General features: G+C 45.0%; 1 protein-coding gene across 3 annotated transcripts in view; it reads right to left on the bottom strand.

Annotated features, from left to right (window-relative positions):
* Positions 1 to 25,710, bottom strand: part of fam135a (family with sequence similarity 135 member A) — a 210,493-nt gene that overhangs the window by 174,822 nt on the left and 9,961 nt on the right. For all 3 annotated transcript variants that reach the window (XM_069886143.1, XM_069886142.1, XM_069886144.1), the window contains 4 exons: positions 17,455 to 17,550; positions 17,244 to 17,370; positions 739 to 818; positions 23 to 162 (listed from right to left, as the gene is read on the bottom strand). In XM_069886143.1, coding sequence (XP_069742244.1) covers positions 23 to 162; positions 739 to 818; positions 17,244 to 17,320 — 297 coding nt within the window. In that variant the 5' untranslated portion in view covers positions 17,321 to 17,370; positions 17,455 to 17,550. The remainder of the gene's footprint in view (positions 1 to 22; positions 163 to 738; positions 819 to 17,243; positions 17,371 to 17,454; positions 17,551 to 25,710) is intronic.

Genomic DNA, 25,710 nt, shown 5'->3' with positions numbered 1-25,710 from the left:
AATCTGAAATTAAATTGTTTACCTTTTTGCTATCAAGCAACATTTTAACTTTGAGGAGCAACACATCATTAATAACAATTTCTTCATTTTTATAAAGAATTTGAAAGGTTTTACTGCAGGCTGTGTAATCTTGGACAGCCGCGGCAAAGGCAAGTTGGGAACCTAAATAAGAAGTAAAATGTCTATCAATTGGTAAATTTTACAAAGCACTATGATATTGTTAAACATTTTCTTTGTTCTCAACTTAAAAAAAATTAAAATGATTATATTTAGTTGAATATATATATAATTTCAACTCCCCTTCCCATATCAATTTGTCAGTCCTTGGATTTCTCCTCTGTTCTGGAGAGGCCAAACACAAACTAGAAGAACCATGCAACATATTCCACAGGAGGTAGCCTACAACCCCAAGTTACAGAAATTGCATTTTCCAATTTCAGGTCAATCACGTTCCATTTTCTTTTTACACTCCCATTGTTCCGCAAGTTCTCTCTTCCTTTGCTGAGATTTTCTATCTACCACCCCCCCCCCCTTCAGATTTGTTGTTCCCCCTTACCTGGTTCTTTCTATTTAATCATCCTTCCCTTATCTGGCTCCACTTATCACCTTCCAGTCTTTAATCTTTCCCCTCTGGATCCATCATGCCTTACCTCATTTGATTCCATCTATCTGCTGCCATCCCCCATCTTACCCTTCCCTTTCTTAGTAAAATAATAAAGCATTGTTCCATTTTCCTACCTGATGGATTCAGTAGACTAGCTTCCAACTTGTGAGGAACTCTGGGAGGCAATTTCATTGTTGCACGGATCTGGTAAAACCTGCAGAAGTAAATGCATTGATTTTTAATGGGAAAAAATGAGTACACATAGTTGAATTAGAAATAATTTGCAGAATGACTGCATAAAATTTAATTGGATTACATTATATAGAATTTAATAATCATTTGGAATTTTAAAAATCTGTAAATCTATATCAAGCAGTTTAACAATCAGAAGAGGGGAAAATATAATTAGTTCCTGAAAAGTAATACTCCAACTATAAGACCATAAGGTAGGAGCAGAAATTGGCTATTCAGCCCCTCAAGTCTGCCACGCCATTTTATAATGAGCTGATCTATTTTCCCATAGCCTAGACTTCTCCTCATAACCTTTGATGTCCTGGCTCATCAAGAACCTATCAATCTTTGCCTTAAGTACACTCAATTACTTGGCCTCCACAACCGCCTGCATATAGCAACAAATTCCATAGATTTACCAGCTCAGGCTAAAGAAATTCCTCAGCACCTCTATTCCAACTAGATGCCCTTCAATCCTGAAACTGTGCCCTCTTTTCCTAGGGCCTCCCACCATGGGAAACAAGCTTACTACATCTACTCTGTCCATTCCGTTCAACATTCAAAATATTTCAATGAGATCCCCCCACCCCCCCCAATTCTCTAAATTCCAACCAGTACAGGCCAAGAGCTGTCAAACACTTATGATAACCCTTTCATTCCCACAATCATCCTGTGAACCTCCTCTAAACCGTCTCCAAATTCATCAAATCTTTTCTTAAATAAGAAGTCCGAAGTTTCTCATAATACTTCGTGAGGTCTCACCGATGCCTTATAAAGCCTCAACACCACATTCCTGCTCTTGCATTCTATTTCACTTGAAATTACCACGAACATTGCATTTGCCTTCTTCACCAACCTGCAAGTCTACTTTCAAGAATCTTTCATGAAGTCTCCCAGGACCCTTTTCATCCATTTTCAATTTTTATCAGTTTTCTCCCCATTTATAAAATAAGTCTCCCTGTTTACTTTTTCAACCAAAGTGTATGATATTATAGACATAATACTTTCAATCATTGTATTTAATTTGCCACCTCTCTGCCCATTCTCCTCATCTGTCTATGTCCTTCTGCAGCCTCCCTGATTCCTCAACTAACCATTGTATAATCTTCAATCTTGGCCACAAAGCCATTTATTCCATCATCTAAATCATTAATATACAACATAAAAAGAAGCAGCCCCAACACCAACCCCTGTGGAATTCTCCTAGCAACTGGCAGCCAACCAGAATACGATCCCTGCATTCCAACTCTCTGCTTCCTGACATCAGCCAAACATCTATCTATGGTAGTACGTTTAATGTTAAACCATAAGCTCTCATCTTAGGTAGCCTCACGAGCAAATCCTTGTCAAAAGTTTCTGAAAATCCAAATACACAACATCCACTGCATATCCTTTATCTAGTTTACTTGTCACTTTAAATAATTCCTATAGGTTTGTCGAGCAAAATTTTCCCTTAAAGAAAACGAGGCTGGCTTTAGCTTATCTTGTCATCTGCCTTCAAGTATTCCATATCCTGATCCTTGACAATCAACTCCAACATCTTCCCAATCACTGAAGTCAGACTAATCAGTCTATAATTTTCTTTCTGCTGCCTCCCTCCCCTCTTGAATAGTGGGTTGGCATATACAATTTTACAGTCCTCTGGGACAATACCAGAATCTATCGATTCCTGAAAGATCATTACCAATGCCTCCACAATCTCTACTATTACTTCTTTCAAAAGTAAGAGTGCAGTCCATCTGTTCCAGGAGACATCCACCCTTAGACCATTCAGCTTTTTGAGCACCTTCTCCCTTGAAATACAAACTGTACATATTTCCCTTCCATGATACCCTTCAACATCTGGCACACTGCTAATATCTCCAACAATGAAGACTCTTAATTCCTTTGCCATCTCCTCATTTCCCATTATTATTTCCCCAGCTTAATTTTCTAGTGGTCCAACATCTACTCTCACCTTTTACTCTTTATATAGTTGAAGGAAGTTTTTGTATCCTCTTTGACATTATTTGCTAGCTTAATTTCATACTTCATTGTTTACCTCGTGAGTTTTTTTAGTTAACTTCTGCAAGTTTTTTTTAAAAAATTACCAATTTTCTATCTTCCCGCTAATTTTTGTTTCCTTGTATGCCCTCTCTTTTGCTTTTACATTGGCTTTGATTTCCCTGGTCAACCATAATTGTAACATTTTTCCATTCAAATATTTCCTCTTTTTTTGATAGGTATTTATTCTGCACCTTCCTCATTTCTTGCAGAAACTCCATCCATTATTGCTCTTACATCGTCTCTACTAGTACCCCCTTCCAATCTACTTTGGCCATTTCCTTTCTCATGCCACTGTAATTCTCTTGACTTGACTGAAAGAGCGACACATCTGACTTTAGTTTCTCTTTGTTAAAACTCAAAATGAATTTATTCACATTGTGATCATTTCCTCTTTAAGATTCTTTTACTGCAAGCTCGCTAATCACCTCTGGTGTATTAGAAAACACCCAATCCAGTATAACCAATCCCTTAGTGGGCTCATCAACAAGATGCTCTCAAAAGCAATTTTGTAGACAATCGAGACTACTCAAAATCCAGTCCCTACCCGGCTTTCCCAATCGACTTGCACATTTAAATCACCCACGACTCCAATAACTCTGGCCTTCTGACAAACCTTTTCTATTTGCTGTTGTAATGTGTTGTCCACATCCCAGCTACTGTTTTGAGGTCTGTACATAAGTGCCAACAGTATCTTTTACCCTTGTGATTTCTTAACTCAACCCACAATGATTCTAGGTCTTCTTCCTAATGATTTAATGTAATTCCGTACCAACAGAGCCACATCTCCCCCTCTGTTTACCAGCCTATCCTTTTGATATACTGTTTATCTGTGTATCCTTGGACATTCAACTCCCAATGACATCCACTCTTTAGCCACAACTCTGTGATGGCCACAACATCATACCTGCCAATCTGCAGCTGTAATACAAGGTAATCCACTTTATTTATTTTGCTTTTTAGCCCTGTATTTGTTACTTTTTTTGACTCTGTATCCCTGTTGCATTTCAATTAATCCCATTGTCCTACACAATCTCCCCTCTCCCTAGTAGCTGTCCAAACTTGGGCACCAATCACCTTTTCCTCTGCCCTTTCACTTTGGTTCCTATCCCTCTGCAAATCTAATTTAAACCCCCACCATCTACACCTCTCCCCCCCCCTCCCCCACCCCCACCCCCCCTCCCCCACCCCAACAACATTAGCAAATTCCTACAGGATATTGGCTCCCCACGAGTTCAGGAGCAAACCCATTCTACAGGTCACTCCTTCCCCAGAAAAGGTTCCAATGATCCAAGAACGTGAAACCCTGCCCCCTGCCACCAATTTGTCTGCACGATCTTCATGTTCTGACTTTCCCTAGCTCATGGCTCCAGGAGTCATCCAGAATTTACCACCTGTCCTGCTCTTCAGCTTTTTTCAACTCCCTAATCTTACCTTACAAGACTTCTAGCCCACTCCTGTCCATGTCATTGGTACTAATATGTACCACCACCTCTGCTGCTCACCGTCCCCATTCAGAATATTCTGCACTCACACACAAACATTTGCAAAATCTCCTACCTGTTCTCCTGACTATCACTCTACCTGACTTCATCCTTCCACTCTGAGCATCAGAGTCAACCATGCTGTTACTGGTCTGGGTGCTCTCTTGCCCAGATAGGTCATCCCTCCCAGCAGTATACAAAGGGGTGTACAAATAGATCTCTGGTATACACATTTTGTATTTATAGAATGCTTTTAATACAATACATTCAAAAGCACATAATTTAAAAAAAAATCAAGTAATTGCTTCATCAAGTCTGTCTTTGTTCATATTTCACAAAACATCTTATTCTACTGACAATCTTCAAACCCTAATTACTAGGTGTGTTCTAGTCTACTTCTATCATCATTTACTGCACTCCTCTATGAAACATTTATCCCATTCAGCATGATTGTCCTCCGTGTGAACAGCACTTGGTTTTCACTTGTCCATTTCATAGGGCATTTTAGAGTCAACTTCCATCATTGTTGAGATAGATTCACATGGAAATCTGCTAAATAGTCTATTCCGGTTTAGGTATTATATAGCTGCCAGAAAGTAGGAGAAGGAATTATAATTTATTTGAATATGGAATTGTTACTCTGGCCTCAAAAGACTTGCATCTTGGACATTCTTTCTTTGGCTTGGCTTCGCGGACGAAGATTTATGGAGGGGGTAATATTCATGATGTATAGGCAATTTCATAGATTTGAGAGATTCAGAGAATGAGAACTCTGCAGAGAAGCATATCCCTTCACTGAGAGCACCTCAAAGAACAATCTAAGCCATTCAGCCCATTGAGTCAGCTCAGCCACTCGAATCATGGCTGATGTTTTTTCCCCTCAACCCCATCCTCCTGCCTTCTCCCCATTACCTTTGACACACTTACTAATCAATAACCTATCAATGTCTGCTTTAAATATACCCAATGACTTGGTTCACACAGCTGTCTGAGGTAACAAATTCCACAGACGATCCACCATATGTCTGAAGATATTTCTCCTCATTTCTGTTCTGAAGGGATGTCCTTTTATTGTAAAGCTGAGCTCTCTGGCCTGAGACTACTGGAAACATTTTCTCCAAATCCACTCTATCCAGCCCTTTCAATATTCAGTAGGTTTCAATGAGGTGTCCCTCCACCCCCACATTCTAAACTCCAGCAAGTACAGGCACAGAGCCATCAAACATTCCTCATAAGTAAACCTACTTATTCCTAGGATCATTCTTTGAAAACTTGTCTGGATCCTCTCTCCAGAAACTAAAGACACAATCATTAGAATAGAGCAACAATGTTTCCAGAGGGTTATAGCTAATGAAAGTCCTGGAGATAGCATGATGTTGCAGAGACAATGCACTAGAGGCCTAGGATCCAATGTAGCTTTGTGAGCAAGAAAATGATTGGAAAAAAGATAAGGTGTTTGATACAGATGTCATGATTTTGATAGAACTTAAGTTTATTGAGAATGGAAGAATGGGTTAAAAAATGTACAACATATATGAAATATTAGGCAAGATTGTTTCTCAATTATTGCTGGATAATGGCATATATTTACATATTTTAGGGCTTATGCTTCAAAGGCAAATCCAATAATAATGGAAGAGGCAACCCTTAACCAATGTTTAGCTGCAAAAATTAAAAGGATCAGATGAGCCAACAAATTATATAATTAGTGAAGATTTCAAACCAAATATTTGAATAGAACATTTACCAGAAGCGCATGGATTGTGTTAGAGACAAGGCCTAGAGGCAGCACCTTGTGTGATCACTTGTTTAATAGAGATATAAAAAGAGAGCCAGGTATAATGGAATTATCCATTCTGTAAGTCACTTGAGGTTAAAGAGCTGTTGTTGAGATCAAGGTAGCTTTGGAGACTTCAATGAGGAAGATTTTTTTTCTTTCAGAACAGAAGGGACTGGTGATAAAGGAAGGTCAAGTTACAGCTTCTCCAAACACCTTGTATCTAAGTGTTGTTGGTTTCTAATCCAGCCTTCTTTAAAGTACAGATTCCTGTAAACATTTTCTTAGATGATCTTGTATTCTCTTAGCCTGGACCCATCTTTCACGCTCCCTCTCCTAATCCTTTCTCCTCCAGTGCTTCATCCAAGTGTCCACTTTCCTGCCAAACTAGGTTAAATGTTCTCCTCCCACAGCACTAACAAAGCTTCCTTCAAAGAATTGGTCTCACCACCACTGAGCTGTAACCTGTTTTGCTGTACAGGTCTTGAATATCAGACAGAGCACCGAGTACAAGAGTTGGGATGTCATCTTACAGCTGTAAAATACATTGGTGATATAACAGGTCAAAATATTGCATGCAGATCTAATGGCCATATATGAGGATGTGATTAAAGTGGAGAAGATGCAGAAAGGATTCATAGGTATTTTGCAGTTAAGTTACAAGGAGAGACTGGATTGGCTTGGATTCTTTTCCCTGAAGTGAAGGAAATTAAGTGGCAATCTTCCAGAGGTTTCTCAAATTATGAGGTGCATTGATAGAGTAGATAGCTACAATTTAGTTTCCAGGTTAGGGGAATCTAAAACAAGAGGGCATGGGTTTAACGTGAGAGGATAAATGTTTTAAAAAGTTCTGAGGCTAGTTGTTCCACTTTGGGTGGTGGGTATATGAAATGAGCTGCCAGAGGAAATGGTAGAGGTGTTTAAGATTACAATGCTTAAAAGACGTTTGGACAGGTAAGTAAATAGAGGTTTGGAACTACATGAACCAAATGCAGGCAAATTGTCCTAGTTCAGGAAGTCATCTTGATTTGCATCAACAAATTGGGCCAAATAGTCTTTTTTCATGTTACAAGATTTCTCTTTTCCCTAAATTGTTTCTAGCACTAGTGTGGAATTTAAATCACTCTCTCCTAGCTAAATCAGCTACATTTTTAATCTGCTCTATTCTCTTCTATTTGTACTCACTAGTGCATTAAACTAGACGAAGACTGCAAAGTATACATCTTTTCTCCATAAATAGAAAATCCATTATAACACTTTGCTATCCCTCTTGTGTAATCCTTTGACACATGGTGCCAGTTTCAAGACTGCATTTCTTCAAGCTGTCATCACCTCCCCCAGTCTCTATTAATGAAAGCCAATTAAAGAAGACAAACATCATAAAGACTCCCTCTCTTCTGGATGGCTAACTCCTGGATCATACAATCCAGAAATTTATTGCTCCGTTGTAATTGCACCTACCTCTCAACCTGAAAAGTCCTGAACTTTACATCTGTCAAATGGAGGCACATCCCACACCAATGAATCCTAGATACCTTTCAGTGGTTGTCTTCTTACTTTTAATATACTTAAAAATGCCATGTAATTCATCTTAATCTGTCAATGTCTTTCATCCTTATTTTGCTCTTTAAGTACTTTACATTCTATATTCATTCCTCAAGAGATATTCCTGTTTGCAGTTGCCTATACCTGTCAGATGCTTCCTTTCTCCTTCATTACCCTTCAACATCCTTATTTTTCGTCCTCATTCAGCTTCTGTAATTTTGATAGTTTTCAATTCCTTGGTCCCAACAGTCTCACCTTGATCAAAGCATACAATCCTATCTTTCCACCTTCCACACGGAGGGCCTTCCACACGGAGGGCCTTCCACACGGAGGGCCTTCCACACGGAGGGCCTTCCACACGGAGGGCCTTCCACACGGAGGGCCTTCCACACGGAGGGCCTTCCACACGGAGGGCCTTCCACACGGAGGGCCTTCCACACGGAGGGCCTTCCACACGGAGGGCCTTCCACACGGAGGGCCTTCCACACGGAGGGCCTTCCACACGGAGGGCCTTCCACACGGAGGGCCTTCCACACGGAGGGCCTTCCACACGGAGGGCCTTCCACACGGAGGGCCTTCCACACGGAGGGCCTTCCACACGGAGGGCCTTCCACACGGAGGGCCTTCCACACGGAGGGCCTTCCACACGGAGGGCCTTCCACACGGAGGGCCTTCCACACGGAGGGCCTTCCACACGGAGGGCCTTCCACACGGAGGGCCTTCCACACGGAGGGCCTTCCACACGGAGGGCCTTCCACACGGAGGGCCTTCCACACGGAGGGCCTTCCACACGGAGGGCCTTCCACACGGAGGGCCTTCCACACGGAGGGCCTTCCACACGGAGGGCCTTCCACACGGAGGGCCTTCCACACGGAGGGCCTTCCACACGGAGGGCCTTCCACACGGAGGGCCTTCCACACGGAGGGCCTTCCACACGGAGGGCCTTCCACACGGAGGGCCTTCCACACGGAGGGCCTTCCACACGGAGGGCCTTCCACACGGAGGGCCTTCCACACGGAGGGCCTTCCACACGGAGGGCCTTCCACACGGAGGGCCTTCCACACGGAGGGCCTTCCACACGGAGGGCCTTCCACACGGAGGGCCTTCCACACGGAGGGCCTTCCACACGGAGGGCCTTCCACACGGAGGGCCTTCCACACGGAGGGCCTTCCACACGGAGGGCCTTCCACACGGAGGGCCTTCCACACGGAGGGCCTTCCACACGGAGGGCCTTCCACACGGAGGGCCTTCCACACGGAGGGCCTTCCACACGGAGGGCCTTCCACACGGAGGGCCTTCCACACGGAGGGCCTTCCACACGGAGGGCCTTCCACACGGAGGGCCTTCCACACGGAGGGCCTTCCACACGGAGGGCCTTCCACACGGAGGGCCTTCCACACGGAGGGCCTTCCACACGGAGGGCCTTCCACACGGAGGGCCTTCCACACGGAGGGCCTTCCACACGGAGGGCCTTCCACACGGAGGGCCTTCCACACGGAGGGCCTTCCACACGGAGGGCCTTCCACACGGAGGGCCTTCCACACGGAGGGCCTTCCACACGGAGGGCCTTCCACACGGAGGGCCTTCCACACGGAGGGCCTTCCACACGGAGGGCCTTCCACACGGAGGGCCTTCCACACGGAGGGCCTTCCACACGGAGGGCCTTCCACACGGAGGGCCTTCCACACGGAGGGCCTTCCACACGGAGGGCCTTCCACACGGAGGGCCTTCCACACGGAGGGCCTTCCACACGGAGGGCCTTCCACACGGAGGGCCTTCCACACGGAGGGCCTTCCACACGGAGGGCCTTCCACACGGAGGGCCTTCCACACGGAGGGCCTTCCACACGGAGGGCCTTCCACACGGAGGGCCTTCCACACGGAGGGCCTTCCACACGGAGGGCCTTCCACACGGAGGGCCTTCCACACGGAGGGCCTTCCACACGGAGGGCCTTCCACACGGAGGGCCTTCCACACGGAGGGCCTTCCACACGGAGGGCCTTCCACACGGAGGGCCTTCCACACGGAGGGCCTTCCACACGGAGGGCCTGCCACACGGAGGGCCTGCCACACGGAGGGCCTGCCACACGGAGGGCCTGCCACACGGAGGGCCTGCCACCTTCCACACGGAGGGCCTGCCACCTTCCACACGGAGGGCCTGCCACCTTCCACACGGAGGGCCTGCCACCTTCCACACGGAGGGCCTGCCACCTTCCACACGGAGGGCCTGCCACCTTCCACACGGAGGGCCTGCCACCTTCCACACGGAGGGCCTGCCACCTTCCACACGGAGGGCCTGCCACCTTCCACACGGAGGGCCTGCCACCTTCCACACGGAGGGCCTGCCACCTTCCACACGGAGGGCCTGCCACCTTCCACACGGAGGGCCTGCCACCTTCCACACGGAGGGCCTGCCACCTTCCACACGGAGGGCCTGCCACCTTCCACACGGAGGGCCTGCCACCTTACACACGGAGGGCCTGCCACCTTACACACGGAGGGCCTGCCACCTTACACACGGAGGGCCTGCCACCTTACACACGGAGGGCCTGCCACCTTACACACGGAGGGCCTGCCACCTTACACACGGAGGGCCTGCCACCTTACACACGGAGGGCCTGCCACCTTACACACGGAGGGCCTGCCACCTTACACACGGAGGGCCTGCCACCTTACACACGGAGGGCCTGCCACCTTACACACGGAGGGCCTGCCACCTTACACACGGAGGGCCTGCCACCTTACACACGGAGGGCCTGCCACCTTACACACGGAGGGCCTGCCACCTTACACACGGAGGGCCTGCCACCTTACACACGGAGGGCCTGCCACCTTACACACGGAGGGCCTGCCACCTTACACACGGAGGGCCTGCCACCTTACACACGGAGGGCCTGCCACCTTACACACGGAGGGCCTGCCACCTTACACACGGAGGGCCTGCCACCTTACACACGGAGGGCCTGCCACCTTACACACGGAGGGCCTGCCACCTTACACACGGAGGGCCTGCCACCTTACACACGGAGGGCCTGCCACCTTACACACGGAGGGCCTTCCACCTTACACACGGAGGGCCTTCCACCTTACACACGGAGGGCCTTCCACCTTACACACGGAGGGCCTTCCACCTTACACACGGAGGGCCTTCCACCTTACACACGGAGGGCCTTCCACCTTACACACGGAGGGCCTTCCACCTTACACACGGAGGGCCTTCCACCTTACACACGGAGGGCCTTCCACCTTACACACGGAGGGCCTTCCACCTTACACACGGAGGGCCTTCCACCTTACACACGGAGGGCCTTCCACCTTACACACGGAGGGCCTTCCACCTTACACACGGAGGGCCTTCCACCTTACACACGGAGGGCCTTCCACCTTACACACGGAGGGCCTTCCACCTTACACACGGAGGGCCTTCCACCTTACACACGGAGGGCCTTCCACCTTACACACGGAGGGCCTTCCACCTTACACACGGAGGGCCTTCCACCTTACACACGGAGGGCCTTCCACCTTACACACGGAGGGCCTTCCACCTTACACACGGAGGGCCTTCCACCTTACACACGGAGGGCCTTCCACCTTACACACGGAGGGCCTTCCACCTTACACACGGAGGGCCTTCCACCTTACACACGGAGGGCCTTCCACCTTACACACGGAGGGCCTTCCACCTTACACACGGAGGGCCTTCCACCTTACACACGGAGGGCCTTCCACCTTACACACGGAGGGCCTTCCACCTTACACACGGAGGGCCTTCCACCTTACACAAGGAGGGCCTTCCACCTTACACAAGGAGGGCCTTCCACCTTACACAAGGAGGGCCTTCCACCTTACACAAGGAGGGCCTTCCACCTTACACAAGGAGGGCCTTCCACCTTACACAAGGAGGGCCTTCCACCTTACACAAGGAGGGCCTTCCACCTTACACAAGGAGGGCCTTCCACCTTACACAAGGAGGGCCTTCCACCTTACACAAGGAGGGCCTTCCACCTTACACAAGGAGGGCCTTCCACCTTACACAAGGAGGGCCTTCCACCTTACACAAGGAGGGCCTTCCACCTTACACAAGGAGGGCCTTCCACCTTACACAAGGAGGGCCTTCCACCTTACACAAGGAGGGCCTTCCACCTTACACAAGGAGGGCCTTCCACCTTACACAAGGAGGGCCTTCCACCTTACACAAGGAGGGCCTTCCACCTTACACAAGGAGGGCCTTCCACCTTACACAAGGAGGGCCTTCCACCTTACACAAGGAGGGCCTTCCACCTTACACAAGGAGGGCCTTCCACCTTACACAAGGAGGGCCTTCCACCTTACACAAGGAGGGCCTTCCACCTTACACAAGGAGGGCCTTCCACCTTACACAAGGAGGGCCTTCCACCTTACACAAGGAGGGCCTTCCACCTTACACAAGGAGGGCCTTCCACCTTACATAAGGAGGGCCTTCCACCTTACATAAGGAGGGCCTTCCACCTTACATAAGGAGGGCCTTCCACCTTACATAAGGAGGGCCTTCCACCTTACATAAGGAGGGCCTTCCACCTTACATAAGGAGGGCCTTCCACCTTACATAAGGAGGGCCTTCCACCTTACATAAGGAGGGCCTTCCACCTTACATAAGGAGGGCCTTCCACCTTACATAAGGAGGGCCTTCCACCTTACATAAGGAGGGCCTTCCACCTTACATAAGGAGGGCCTTCCACCTTACATAAGGAGGGCCTTCCACCTTACATAAGGAGGGCCTTCCACCTTACATAAGGAGGGCCTTCCACCTTACATAAGGAGGGCCTTCCACCTTACATAAGGAGGGCCTTCCACCTTACATAAGGAGGGCCTTCCACCTTACATAAGGAGGGCCTTCCACCTTACATAAGGAGGGCCTTCCACCTTACATAAGGAGGGCCTTCCACCTTACTTAAGGAGGGCCTTCCACCTTACTTAAGGAGGGCCTTCCACCTTACATAAGGAGGGCCTTCCACCTTACATAAGGAGGGCCTTCCACCTTACATAAGGAGGGCCTTCCACCTTACATAAGGAGGGCCTTCCACCTTACATAAGGAGGGCCTTCCACCTTACATAAGGAGGGCCTTCCACCTTACATAAGGAGGGCCTTCCACCTTACATAAGGAGGGCCTTCCACCTTACATAAGGAGGGCCTTCCACCTTACATAAGGAGGGCCTTCCACCTTACATAAGGAGGGCCTTCCACCTTACATAAGGAGGGCCTTCCACCTTACATAAGGAGGGCCTTCCACCTTACATAAGGAGGGCCTTCCACCTTACATAAGGAGGGCCTTCCACCTTACATAAGGAGGGCCTTCCACCTTACATAAGGAGGGCCTTCCACCTTACATAAGGAGGGCCTTCCACCTTACATAAGGAGGGCCTTCCACCTTACATAAGGAGGGCCTTCCACCTTACATAAGGAGGGCCTTCCACCTTACATAAGGAGGGCCTTCCACCTTACATAAGGAGGGCCTTCCACCTTACATAAGGAGGGCCTTCCACCTTACATAAGGAGGGCCTTCCACCTTACACAAGGAGGGCCTTCCACCTTACACAAGGAGGGCCTTCCACCTTACACAAGGAGGGCCTTCCACCTTACACAAGGAGGGCCTTCCACCTTACACAAGGAGGGCCTTCCACCTTACACAAGGAGGGCCTTCCACCTTACACAAGGAGGGCCTTCCACCTTACACAAGGAGGGCCTTCCACCTTACACAAGGAGGGCCTTCCACCTTACACAAGGAGGGCCTTCCACCTTACACAAGGAGGGCCTTCCATCTTACACAAGGAGGGCCTTCCATCTTACACAAGGAGGGCCTTCCATCTTACACAAGGAGGGCCTTCCATCTTACACAAGGAGGGCCTTCCATCTTACACAAGGAGGGCCTTCCATCTTACACAAGGAGGGCCTTCCATCTTACACAAGGAGGGCCTTCCATCTTACACAAGGAGGGCCTTCCATCTTACACAAGGAGGGCCTTCCATCTTACACAAGGAGGGTCTTCCATCTTACACAAGGAGGGTCTTCCATCTTACATAAGGAGGGCCTTCCAATTTTCATTTGAATGACCAACCAGATACCCAGCACAAACACATTTGTTTGCTTGACTACATATCCTCACTGAGCAACTTTCCCTTAAAATCCGTTCATTTCCTTTAGATAAAACACCATGAATCTAATAAACATCCGTCTTTTTGTATGATATATGGAACAGTCAACATTTCCATCCTATTTGGCCTCAACATTTTTGTTGCAATTAATTTCCTTTATAGTCACTTACAGGAATTAGAATGTTGTTGTGGTCTATGACTCCAGATTAAAGTTGAGTTGAATTTTCCATTGTTTATTAAACATTATATCAGTTACTATATTATTACAAGCCATTAAAAAAACCTGTTATACGGTACTAAAATAGCACATAATCAATTAAACAGTCAATAAAAGTTGTCAGTACTCTTCTAATGTCGGCATTTTCATAATACAAAGAAAATTAAACTGAAAAATTTATCTCAAACATGCAGAGAAAACTAGCTATAAGCTTGAAGAAAGATATTACTAGGAGACAGCATGAAATTTGTCATCATCTATTGGGTGCTTGCAGAATTTGCTTGCAATTTGCATTGTAACCTTTACATTTTTCTCTGGTAGATTGATGACTGCTCTAGTACTTGAAAATAAACTTAAAAATGTCATCACATCCACTACTAACTTCCACCTTACTACACCATGGGGCATCTCCAACTCTTCCCTTCACTTTCCAGATTTCTCTGCCTTGGACATAGGTTAACTATAAACACCTGCAACAAGTTGACAGGCTTCCATATCGGGTTGACTCTTCAGCTTACATTCTGTTCTGTATTTCCTCCAATTATGAGTCTTTCCATGCAGATGGCCCTGTAATAGGTTTCTTTTTCCTGAGCTATGGCTTCTCTCTGTCATGGTGGCTATCACCCTTGTCTTCATTTTGTCTATAACCCACAATTTTGTTCACCCTCCCATTCACCCTGGAGTGAACAAGAACAGATATTTTCTGGACCTCACTTTCTACCCTACCCGCCTCTGCATTCACTGGTTGTTCCATTGCAATTTCAGCCAGCTCCATTGATTCCAAACCAAAAACCTTCTCTTCCATCTTCTTTCAGCATTTCAAAAGGATTGTTCCCTGGTCCTCCATTCCATTCCATTCCCATAAAGCACCATCTGCCTCAGTACTCTCCCATGCCACAGCAGTAGATATATGACTTGTCTTTTCATCTTTTCTCCACTATCATCTAGGGATCCAAACAATTTGTCAGATAATATGTCTGAAGTAGTGTAGAATTTGCATTTCTGCCATTCTTGAATATTGCATTTGGAGTTCACAATATCACATCTTTACAAGATAAACTAAATGCAAATTAGGTGACCACTATGCAGAATACCTATATATAAAAAAAATCATAAATGCTGGAGGAACTCAAAGTCTTGAAGCATCCATTGGAGATAGATATATAACTAATATATAGCCAAAGAGCTCTTCAAGGTATGAGCAACAAAAAAAAAAAAAACAGGCAGGTGTCTGAATAAAAAGGCCGCATGAGTTGGAGCATAGGTCAATAGGCAAAAGGTGATAATTGGACATGGATAGGAGGATAAAAGAGGAAAGGTGTGAATTAATCAGGGGAGGGGTGTGGCTGTGAATGCAGAGCCACAGGAAAGGAAACATAGGAATAGGAAAAGAGAAAGACTGGGGTAGGGAGTTGGGCTAACTGAGAATGGAAAAGTTGATGTTAATGGAAGATGCCCAGACAGAATATGAGGTGTTATTTTCCCAATTTGCGTATGGCCTCAGTCTGTCAGTGCATGAGACCATGGATAGACATGTCAGCATGGGAATGGGGGAGAGAAATGAATTGGGTTGACACTGGGAGATGTGGCAGACAGAGTGAAGGTGCTCTTCCAGCAAAGCAATCTCCCACTCTGTGTCCATTCTCTCCCTTGCAGATGAAACAACAAAGGCAACACCAGATTCCTGCAGATTCACAAATGAAGTGTTGCTTTACTTGGAAGGACTGTTTGGGGTCCCGAATGATGGTGAGGGAGGCGGTGTGGGTGCAAATGTAGTATTTCTTGTGATGACAGGAGTAGGTGTCAAGGGGGCGATTGGTGGGAAGGGAGGAGAATGCCTGTGTTCAGTTCACAGGGGTAATTCAGAGCTTTTTGTTACCTGTTGTATTAATTCTCCATCCCATTCTCATCTTTATATTTGCCACAGTTAAAATGAAGCCCACACTTCATCGTCCAAGTTAGCACTTTACAGGGTTTCAGACTTGATATTGAATTTATCAACTTCCAATAACTTAATCTATACAAGAACTGACCATTTCTACTTCCATTGGCTCCTTTCTGTGATATTGACTCACCAATTTTCCTCTCCATTTGCATAACCTGTCCTACTATTTTCAACACCACATTACTTTGTTACCCTCCAACTGCCTCATTAACTCAGAAATCGTGGATACACAGATATTCCTCCCACTTTTGGTGCAATTTAAAACTAAACACTCCCTCTTTCTAAGCATAGGCAGTTTCTCAATTCCATTAAAGTTTCATTCCTGGGAAGTGTCCACAAGCTAATTTCTCCGTAAATCAGAAACATCAATTTTTTAATGCTCCAATATTATATCTTAGACTTGCTATCAATTTTTCATCTTCTTTAAATAACCAAAAGGAATATACATGTATCCAATTATTAATGAATACCATGAAATATTGTATTTTTATGAACTTGAAAAATGCTTTAAAAATATGCAGGAGAATTTACATAAACTAGCCCTGAACTAACAAAGGATAATCAGCCTGAAAGTTAACTCTATTTCTCCTTTTACATATTCGGCATGGTTTTCTAAATTTTTCTAACATGATCTCAAATATTGTTTATTGACAAATTCACTTTGATTGTGCTCAATCATGTATCTTTGCTGTAGAGAAGGTGGGGAAGATTAGTTCAATCTTGGTTTCCACAAGTCATAAGTGGAGATGGCAGTATGAACCTATCGATTTTCAACAGGAAAGAATAAATAACTAACCATTCATCTATCTCATGCATTAATTAAATGTTAGCTATAAAGCAGGATTATATATTGAAATGTCAATCCCATTTTCTTAAATTGGAAGATTCATGGCATCAAAAACTTCAACAAAAATGGTGTAAAGCAATGTTAAAAAAATCTATGAGAGTTTAGTAAATTATTTCAATAAAATATTTAAAAGGCTATATTGAAAAGAAATCTGATGGAAAACATGAAGTCATAAACCTAGTATCTACTGACTTCTATTTTGCAACAATTACAGTTTTGATCTGAGTATTAGGTAAAGAAATGTTAATCTAACTGATCCGAGCACCACAGCCACAGGCTATTGACCATATTTATTTCAATGTACTTCCTCTTTGTTTTCTAAAATAATCAATTCATTTTGTAGAATTTTGAACAGCAAACATTTTGTATTATCCACCAGATCCAGAACCAAATTAAGAGGTCATTTGGAGAGTAATTACCCCCTCTGGAAAAGATCCACATTATAAAACTTGTGTAATTCCACCGAGAATTCCACTGTTGCTTGCACCTCAGTCATCTTCTTATTTTCAGAAAATTCCAAAATATTTAGGTCAGCACCATGATTATCTATAATAGAATAACATTTTTGGTTACCATCTTAAAAAAGAAATGTTCAGTAATTCTGTAAAATAAATATAATGTTGAATTTACCTTGGTTTAGTCATTTATGATGATATCATGGACGTTGCCAACAACTTCGCTTTTTCTGATGTTTCATGGTTGCTGTTATAAGCCCATTTCAAAATACTGGAACAACAAACATGATAATGATTACATTTATAGAATGGTTTCAATGAATGCATAAATGAAATCATAAGTGATCCAAGCCACTTCACAAATTTGCTGTATACAAAGGCTCAAACAACAGATGTTAAATAAATTCCTCATCTAGTTGCACTTGCTTGTGTATGATGCACATAGATTATTGCACTTGCTATTCTCAATTTTGGAAAACATTGGTTCCCAAGTCCAATATTCAAGTTCAGTTGAATGCATAAAAGAACATGAGGGAACAAATGTAATACCTCGTAATTTTGTATAAGCAGAATTAAATTGACCTTTAAAACCAGCACATCCTTTCTCAAGGAAAGTGGAAATGCATGCAGTACTTCAGATGCACCTTCACTAGTACCCTGTGCAGTTGCAGTAGAACCTCCCTGTTCTTAAATTCAATTTATTTCGCAATGAAGACCAACATTCCATTTGCCTTCTTGATTACCTGTTGCATCTACAAACTAAACTTTTGCAATTCATGCACAAGCACTCCCAAGTCCCTCTGCACAACAGCATGATGCATTTTTCACCAATGAATTAATCTGGTAATTTTCCTCAATAATTTTCCTTGCTGCATCCTTGAAAAGGGATAACAAGAGACATAGGATGATGATACAGTTTTTGTGATTTGATGCCTGTTGGCTACTGATTTTCCACAGGGATTGGTGATGGAACCTTTGCTGGTGGGCATAGTGAGCAAGATCAGTAAGTGTGCAGATGACTAGAAGACAAGTGGAGTTGTTGACAGTGTGGAGAGTTTTCTGCCACTAATGTTGTTGGTGAAATGGGCTGAGAAATGGCCGATGGGGTTTAATTTGATGTACTCCAGTCATCTAGTACCTCACCTGTGGCCAGCAAAGATTTAAAAATCTCAACCAAAACAACAGCAATCTTTTTCTTTTCCTCCCTTTGCGACCTGGGATAAATCACATCAGTTCAAATCTCTTCATTTATCAGTTTGTTAATCTTGGGATTAATCCATCAAACTAACACAAATTAAAATTCAATTACATAATTCTTTAAATATGGAGACCAAAAATGTATGTAACACTCCATGAACTTATCACGTTATATCCCACACTTCTTGAAGTACCAATACTCATTAATCTTCCTAATTACTAGCTGTACCTACATGCTAACATTTGGTGACTCATGACAGAGGATTGCCAGATACCTTTGCATTAGAACATTTTGTAGTTTCCTTGCTCTTGCAGAAATAATGTATGCAATGGATGAACAGTGAAATCTGTGCAGCAATACGAGTGAGAGAAAGTAAAACAAAATGAATGTATTCTCGGCTACTCACTGTTAAGATCAAGATATAACCATTAGTGTTTACAGTAGATCTCCTCAAGGGGACAAATGAGACTCTCAAAATTAACCACAAAACACAGATCGAAGACGACACATTCTAGGTGTTATTAGTTGGAATAACAAAATAACATATCCAGATCAATCTGAACACTAGCAGTTCATTTATTTTTTTGAAATAGCAGAAGCAGTTATTCTTTATTGTTCCAATTTTTCCTCACAAATGTATTAATACATTCAGCCATGGATCTCTCAGTGTATCCTTTATATGAAATGTCTTGTTCACTTCTACAGTTTTGCTGCAAATTTGAAAGTGGCACATTAAACATAAATGAGGCACAATTCTCCTCTACAACTGGGATGTCACTTCCAGTTTGTCATAGAGTACCTTTTTCTACTAGATTTAATAATTTTACAGCATGAAGATAAGAAGAAATCTTGTATTTGTCTTATTATCAACAACAAAGGAGTTGCATCCTTCAAACTAGTTTGTTGTTTAATTCAAATTTATCTTCATATTATCAAACAGCCTCTACAAAGTCAAAAGTAAACTGTCCAAAGTTAACCTAAATCAGCTGAAGTACTGAAAACAGCCAAAATGTATATTAATTAGGTATTAAGCATAATCAATTACACTTTGAAAGACAAATAGCAGACATGGCAAGACAACAAGATTTAATGAGGTAACCCCGCCTAAAAAGGGAACATGCAAGAACAAAAAAAGGACAGTTAGTGTAGAAGCATCTGTAGAATGGATGAACTTTAAAAGGCATGATGAAAGTACATTTGAAAGCAGATAGTGTAATATAATCAGCATGAATTTCATAGGAAATAGTTAAACTTGACCAATTCTTTCAAGAATTAAAAGGGCACATGATGGTAAAGGAGGATATACAAAATACTTGGATTTTCTGTGCAGAGTTCTGTAATGAAATAACACCTCACCATTATATAATAGAGGAAAACAGCATCTGAAAAGAGAAGTTGAAGGTGGAAATGTTTTTAAAATAGAGGCTAATTATCTGCAAATGGAAAATGGGACCTTGTTTACATTATGATACAGCCAGAAAAATGGATGATTTCTGGCAAGAAATGTTAGCCAGAAGAGCTTTGGAATTGTAAAGTCTAGAAAAAACAAAGGAGCAGAAGAGGGTTTCAACAGCATACAAGCAAAGGTAGGGTCAAGAGGAACAACTGACATGGTCTTTGCCCTCAGACAGCTCCAAGAAAAGTTCAGAGAACAAAACAAAGGACTCTACATCACCTTTGTTGACCAGAACAAAGCCTTTGACAGCGTGAGCAGGAAAGGGATTTGGCAAATACTAGAGCGCCTTGGATGCCCCCCAAAGTTCCTCAACATGGTTATCCAACTGCACGAAAACCAACAAGGTCGGGTCAGATACAGCAATGAGCTCTCTGAACCCTTCTCCAATAACAATGGTGTGAAGCAAGGCTGCGTTCTCGCACCAACCCTCTTTTCAATCTTCTTCAGCATGATGCTGAACCAAGCCATGAAAGACCTCAACAATGAAGACGCTGTTTACATCCGGTACTGACCTCAACAATGAAGCTGCTGTCCCCTCCCTACCTTCTCCACTTATCCCTCCCACCCCCATTCTTTTGTTCAGATGCCTGCCAACATTTTTCCATACCTTGATGAAGGCCTGAAATGTCAGTTATATATTTTTACCTTTGCTATATAAAGCCATGAAAGGCCTCAACAATGAAGACGCTGTTTATATCCGGTACCGCACGGATGGCAGTCTCTTCAATCGGAGGCGCCTGCAAGCTCACACCAAGACACAAGAGAAACTTGTCCGTGAACTACTCTTTGCAGACGATGCCGCTTTAGTTGCCCATTCAGAGCCAGCTCTTCAGCGCTTGACGTCCTGTTTTGCGGAAACTGCTAAAATGTTTGGCCTGGAAGTCAGCCTGAAGAAAACTGAGGTCCTCCATCAGCCAGCTCCCCACCATGACTACCAGCCCCCCCACATCTCCATCGGGCACACAAAACTCAAAACGGTCAACCAGTTTACCTATCTCAGCTGCACCATTTCATTGGATGCAAGGATCGACAACGAGATAGACAACAGACTCGCCAAGGCAAATAGCGCCTTTGGAAGACTACACAAAAGAGTCTGGAAAAACAACCAACTGAAAAACCTCACAAAGATTACCGTATACAGAGCCGTTGTCATACCCACACTCCTGTTCGGCTCCGAATCATGGGTCCTCTACCGGCATCACCTACGGCTCCTAGAATGCTTCCACCAGCGTTGTCTCCGCTCCATCCTCAACATTCATTGGAGTGACTTCATCCCTAACATCGAAGTACTCGAGATGGCAGAGGCCGACAGCATCGAATCCACGCTGCTGAAGATCCAACTGCGCTGGGTAGGTCACGTCTCCAGAATGGAGGACCATCGCCTTCCCAAGATCGTTTTATATGGCGAGCTCTCCACTGGCCACCGTGACAGAGGTGCACCAAAGAAGAGGTACAAGGACTGCCTAAAGAAATCTTTTGGTGCCTGCCACATTGACCACCGCCAGTGGGCTGATATCGCCTCAAACTGTGCATCTTGGCGCCTCACAGTTCGGTGGGCAGCAATCTCCTTTGAAGAAGACCGCAGAGCCCACCTCACTGACAAAAGACAAAGGAAGAAAACCCCAACACCCAACCCCAACCAACCAATTTTCCCTTGCAACCGTGTCTGCCTGTCCTGCATCGGACTTATCAGCCACAAACGAGCCTGTAGCTGACGTGGACATTTACCCCTCCATAAATCTTCGTCCGCGAAGCCAAGCCAAAGAAAGAAATATCATGGTAGAAGGCCATTTAAACCCCTGCCACCCAATGAACTTACCAACCTCATTATGTTTCTGGCTGGTAGGAGGAAGCCAGAGCACTCGGAGAAAACACATACAAGTCATGGGGAGAGCATGCAGGCCCCTTGCAGGCAGTGCTGGATTTGCACACATTGGTGCCAGAACAGCGTTGTGCTAACTACTGTGCTAACAGTGCTGTAGCATTTGGGTGTTTTTATGGAGCTTTGAGGCTGGTTCCATCAGTTGAGAAAAATGTGCACTTACCTTTTTATAGAGAAGGCCTAAAAGGCTGCTGCAGCATCAATTTTATGAAGAGTGACACCTCTTGCGTCCTCCAGAGCCAGGACATCTGGTGCCATAGTGCTGCCTGTCAACATGACTGCATACATACGCGGCAAGCAATGGCCATCTTTGTTATCCATAATCCGCCATGCAGTAGGAACTGCTCTATGTTTTCCAGAGCGGATCTAGCTATGTGAGGGATTATGGATAACAAAGTCAGCCATTGATCTTCTTCTGCCCGGCACTGCTCTTCCAGCACACCAAGGGGCTCCAACCTCCAGCTCTTATGCAGTGTTACTGCTACAATGCCTGATTCCTGGGATATGGGCTGACAGCATTATCACAACATCATCAGCCTACCCCAGCCAGCCATTTGCAGCAGCAGTACATTTATGGAGCGAGGCAGAGCACTCTGCTCCACCTGTGTGACCAACCTGAGGAAGGATCAGATTCGACATCTTGGAGCTGTGCAGAGAGGATTTATGGAGGTTTGTTCAGCGATGAGGGGGTGGAGAATATCCACCTTTATAGTTGCAATTTTTTCCTCTATAAAAAGGGTCTTTAGTAAAGCATAAATAAGTGATGCAATCACAAACCAGGATCAAATATCACACTATTTAGTGTGTATTTCCCATCCTTGTTAACCCTCCAAAAATGCATCACCCCACACTTCTCAGAGCCCACTTCTAAGAGTCTGGGTATAAAAGTATGCATCCAGGGACTAATACAGCTCAGAAATTGGTCCTTTAGCCCACATCAATCCCATTTACTTGCATCAGCCTTCTAGATCTCAAGGATTCTGGATGTTTCTTAAATGTTAATCACTGTGTGAAAAATCATTCCTGAATACCTTCTCAATAGCCCTTATTTCTCATCTTAAACCTAAAATCTCTTGCTTTAGACACCTGCATCATAAGGAAAAAAAAGGATTCTTACTATTATATCATACCCTCAGACCATCTAATGTCTTTTTATAAATGAAATGCTCCAATATAGGCAACATCCTTGCTGAATCCATTTTGGCACCCTCCCAAGTGTAATAACATCATTCTGATTTTGTAAAAACACAAAAATGCTCGAAGAACTTGGCAGGTCTTGCAGCATCCATAGGAGGTTGCGGTGGCTCACCCAAGTGCAGTTCGAACTGGCTCAGAAAGTCACATGACAACCACTGACGTCAGCAATCTGGAGGGCTCTGACTGTGGGGCGAACAGTAGGCCAAAAGGTAACATCATTTCTGCCTCCCAGGTTCCTGGGAGGAATGTTTTAAATGCACGTGTGTGTGAACAAGTAAACAGTTTTCCAACTGGACGCCACTCGAGTCAGATTCCTTTCTCTTGCTGCAACACAGTGTGATTACATTGGTGATTCCGATGGGTCCAATGGATTTTGGACCTGGCATGGACAACACGGCCTCTCAAAGTGCAGTTTCCCTCAAACTGCCTTCCTTTTGGATAACTCAACCAGCAGTCTGGTTTGAACAATCTGAGGCACAGTTCCAAATCAGGCAGATAGTTGCAGACGCCACCAAGTACTATTATTATGTGGTGAGCACCCTTGACCAGGAGAAGGCAGGTCGTGTGATCAATTTCCTGTGTGAGCCACCACAATGACAAATGTGAGGTGCTTAAAGCCCTCCTCCAGACATTTGGTATCTCTCATGGCAAACAAGCCACGCAACTCCTGCACATGGACAGCCTAGGTGACTATGCACCATCGGCTTTAATGAGTGACAACGAGATAGACAACAGATTCGCCAAGGCAAATAGCGCCTTTTGAAGACTACACAAAAGAGTCTGGAAAAACAACCAACTGAAAAACATCACAAAGATTAGCACATACAGAGCCGTTATCATACCCACTCCTGTTCGGCTCCGAATCATGGGTCCTCCCGGCATCACCTACGGCTCCTAGAACGCTTCCACCAGCGTTGTCTCCGCTCCATCCTCAACATTCATTAAGCGACTTCATCACCAACATCGAAGTACTCGAGATGTCAGAGGCCGACAGCATCGAATCCACGCTGCTGAAGATCCAACTGCGCTGGGTAGGTCACGTCTCCAGAATGGAGGACCATCGCCTTCCCAAGATCGTGTTATATGGCGAACTCTCCACTGGCCACCGAGACAGAGGTGCACCAAAGAAGAGGTACAAGGACTGCCTAAAGAAATCTCTTGGCGCCTGCCACATTGACCACCGCCAGTGGGCTGATATCGCCTCAAACCGTGCATCTTGGCGCCTCACAATTCGGCGGGCAGCAACCTCCTTTGAAGAAGACCGCAGAGCCCACCTCACTGACAAAAGACAAAGGAGGAAAAACCCAACACCCAACCCCAACCAACCAATATTCCCTTGCAACCGCTGCAACCGTGCCTGCCTGTCCCGCATCGGACTTGTCAGCCACAAACGAGCCTGCAGCTGACGTGGACATTACCCCGCCATTAATCTTCATCCGCGAAGCCAAGCCAAAGAAAGATCAAAGATTAGCACTGGCAGACGGCCATAAGCCCTGCCTACTCTTTGAATAATTTTTTTTAAAGAGCAGGTGCCTGAAGACATCCACCTCATGCTATCCGAAGATATCAGTGACCACCCCACCACCCCGGCAGGGTGGACGCCCAAGCAGAAGTCCTGTGGCACGGAACGCAGCTGGATGAATGCCCCTTTGAGATTAATGCGGCATCACACCCAAAGGCCCAGGCTCCACGCACCCCAGCACCAAGACCATATGCACCCTCAAATAGGTTCGACACCAGCACAGATTATTGGTGGGGTTCTGGAGCGCACTGTTGCCGACCCCCATGTGTGTTTCTAGGAAATGCCACGGCCATCAGTCGCTAACAACCTACTCTATGTCTGGGATAAGCACTCGGGCACAAGTTCCTGGTGAACATCGAAGCGGAAATCAGTGTCCTCCCTCCTTCAGGCCACAAAACACGGAACAGAAAGGCAGGGCCAGTGCCATCCGCAGATACGGGTGGTGCTCAGGGCAAGAAGGGGTCTCGAAGAACCTTAAAGTTTCCTGTTTATATTGGAGGTTTGGATCTGGAGTTTGGGTTGTTCATGGCTTGAAGTGGCTGGAAAGGTTGCAGGAGCACTGGAGGCGAATCCAGACAAAAGAGAAAACTCTTTTGCTTCTCTTTCTCCTATTGTTAAGGGTGCTGGGCAATGCTCATGGCAACTCTTCGTTTGCCTTTCTGCAGACAAAAGTTGAAGTCTATTTGAAAAATACACAATATAAAATTTATCTATTACACAATAAATCTTCCAAAGCCCCTTCAAAGTCAAAAGAAAACTGATTCTACATGATAAAGGTTTCCCAAAATGTGGGGTTGAAATAGAGCATTGTAGGGGAAAAAAAGTTAAATGGCAAAATGGAAAATGAAGTTTAGGAAGCTGGCAATGAGATCTTTTATCAAATCACAGAATATGCACCTCACAAGAGTACTGGAATTTGGTATAATTGTATCCAGGGGTAACAAAATGCTTCCATGTTTGCACACCTCATAATTAAAATCACCACATATTCTACAATCAGAACTTTGATCCATTATGTCTTTCCCTTAACTCACAACTTTCACAGCTTCAGCACAAAAAAATCACTCATACCAAACTATAATTGCTTATTGTTTATGGTGAATTCAATCTCCATTTGGACACACAGCATCAGAATTACTTTACTCAATTCAGTTGTCTCACGCTATCTGATCATAG

This window comes from Narcine bancroftii, chromosome 6 (genome assembly GCF_036971445.1).
Source record: "Narcine bancroftii isolate sNarBan1 chromosome 6, sNarBan1.hap1, whole genome shotgun sequence".
NCBI lineage: Eukaryota > Metazoa > Chordata > Chondrichthyes > Torpediniformes > Narcinidae > Narcine > Narcine bancroftii.
This window is presented reverse-complemented; position numbering and strand designations above follow the sequence as displayed.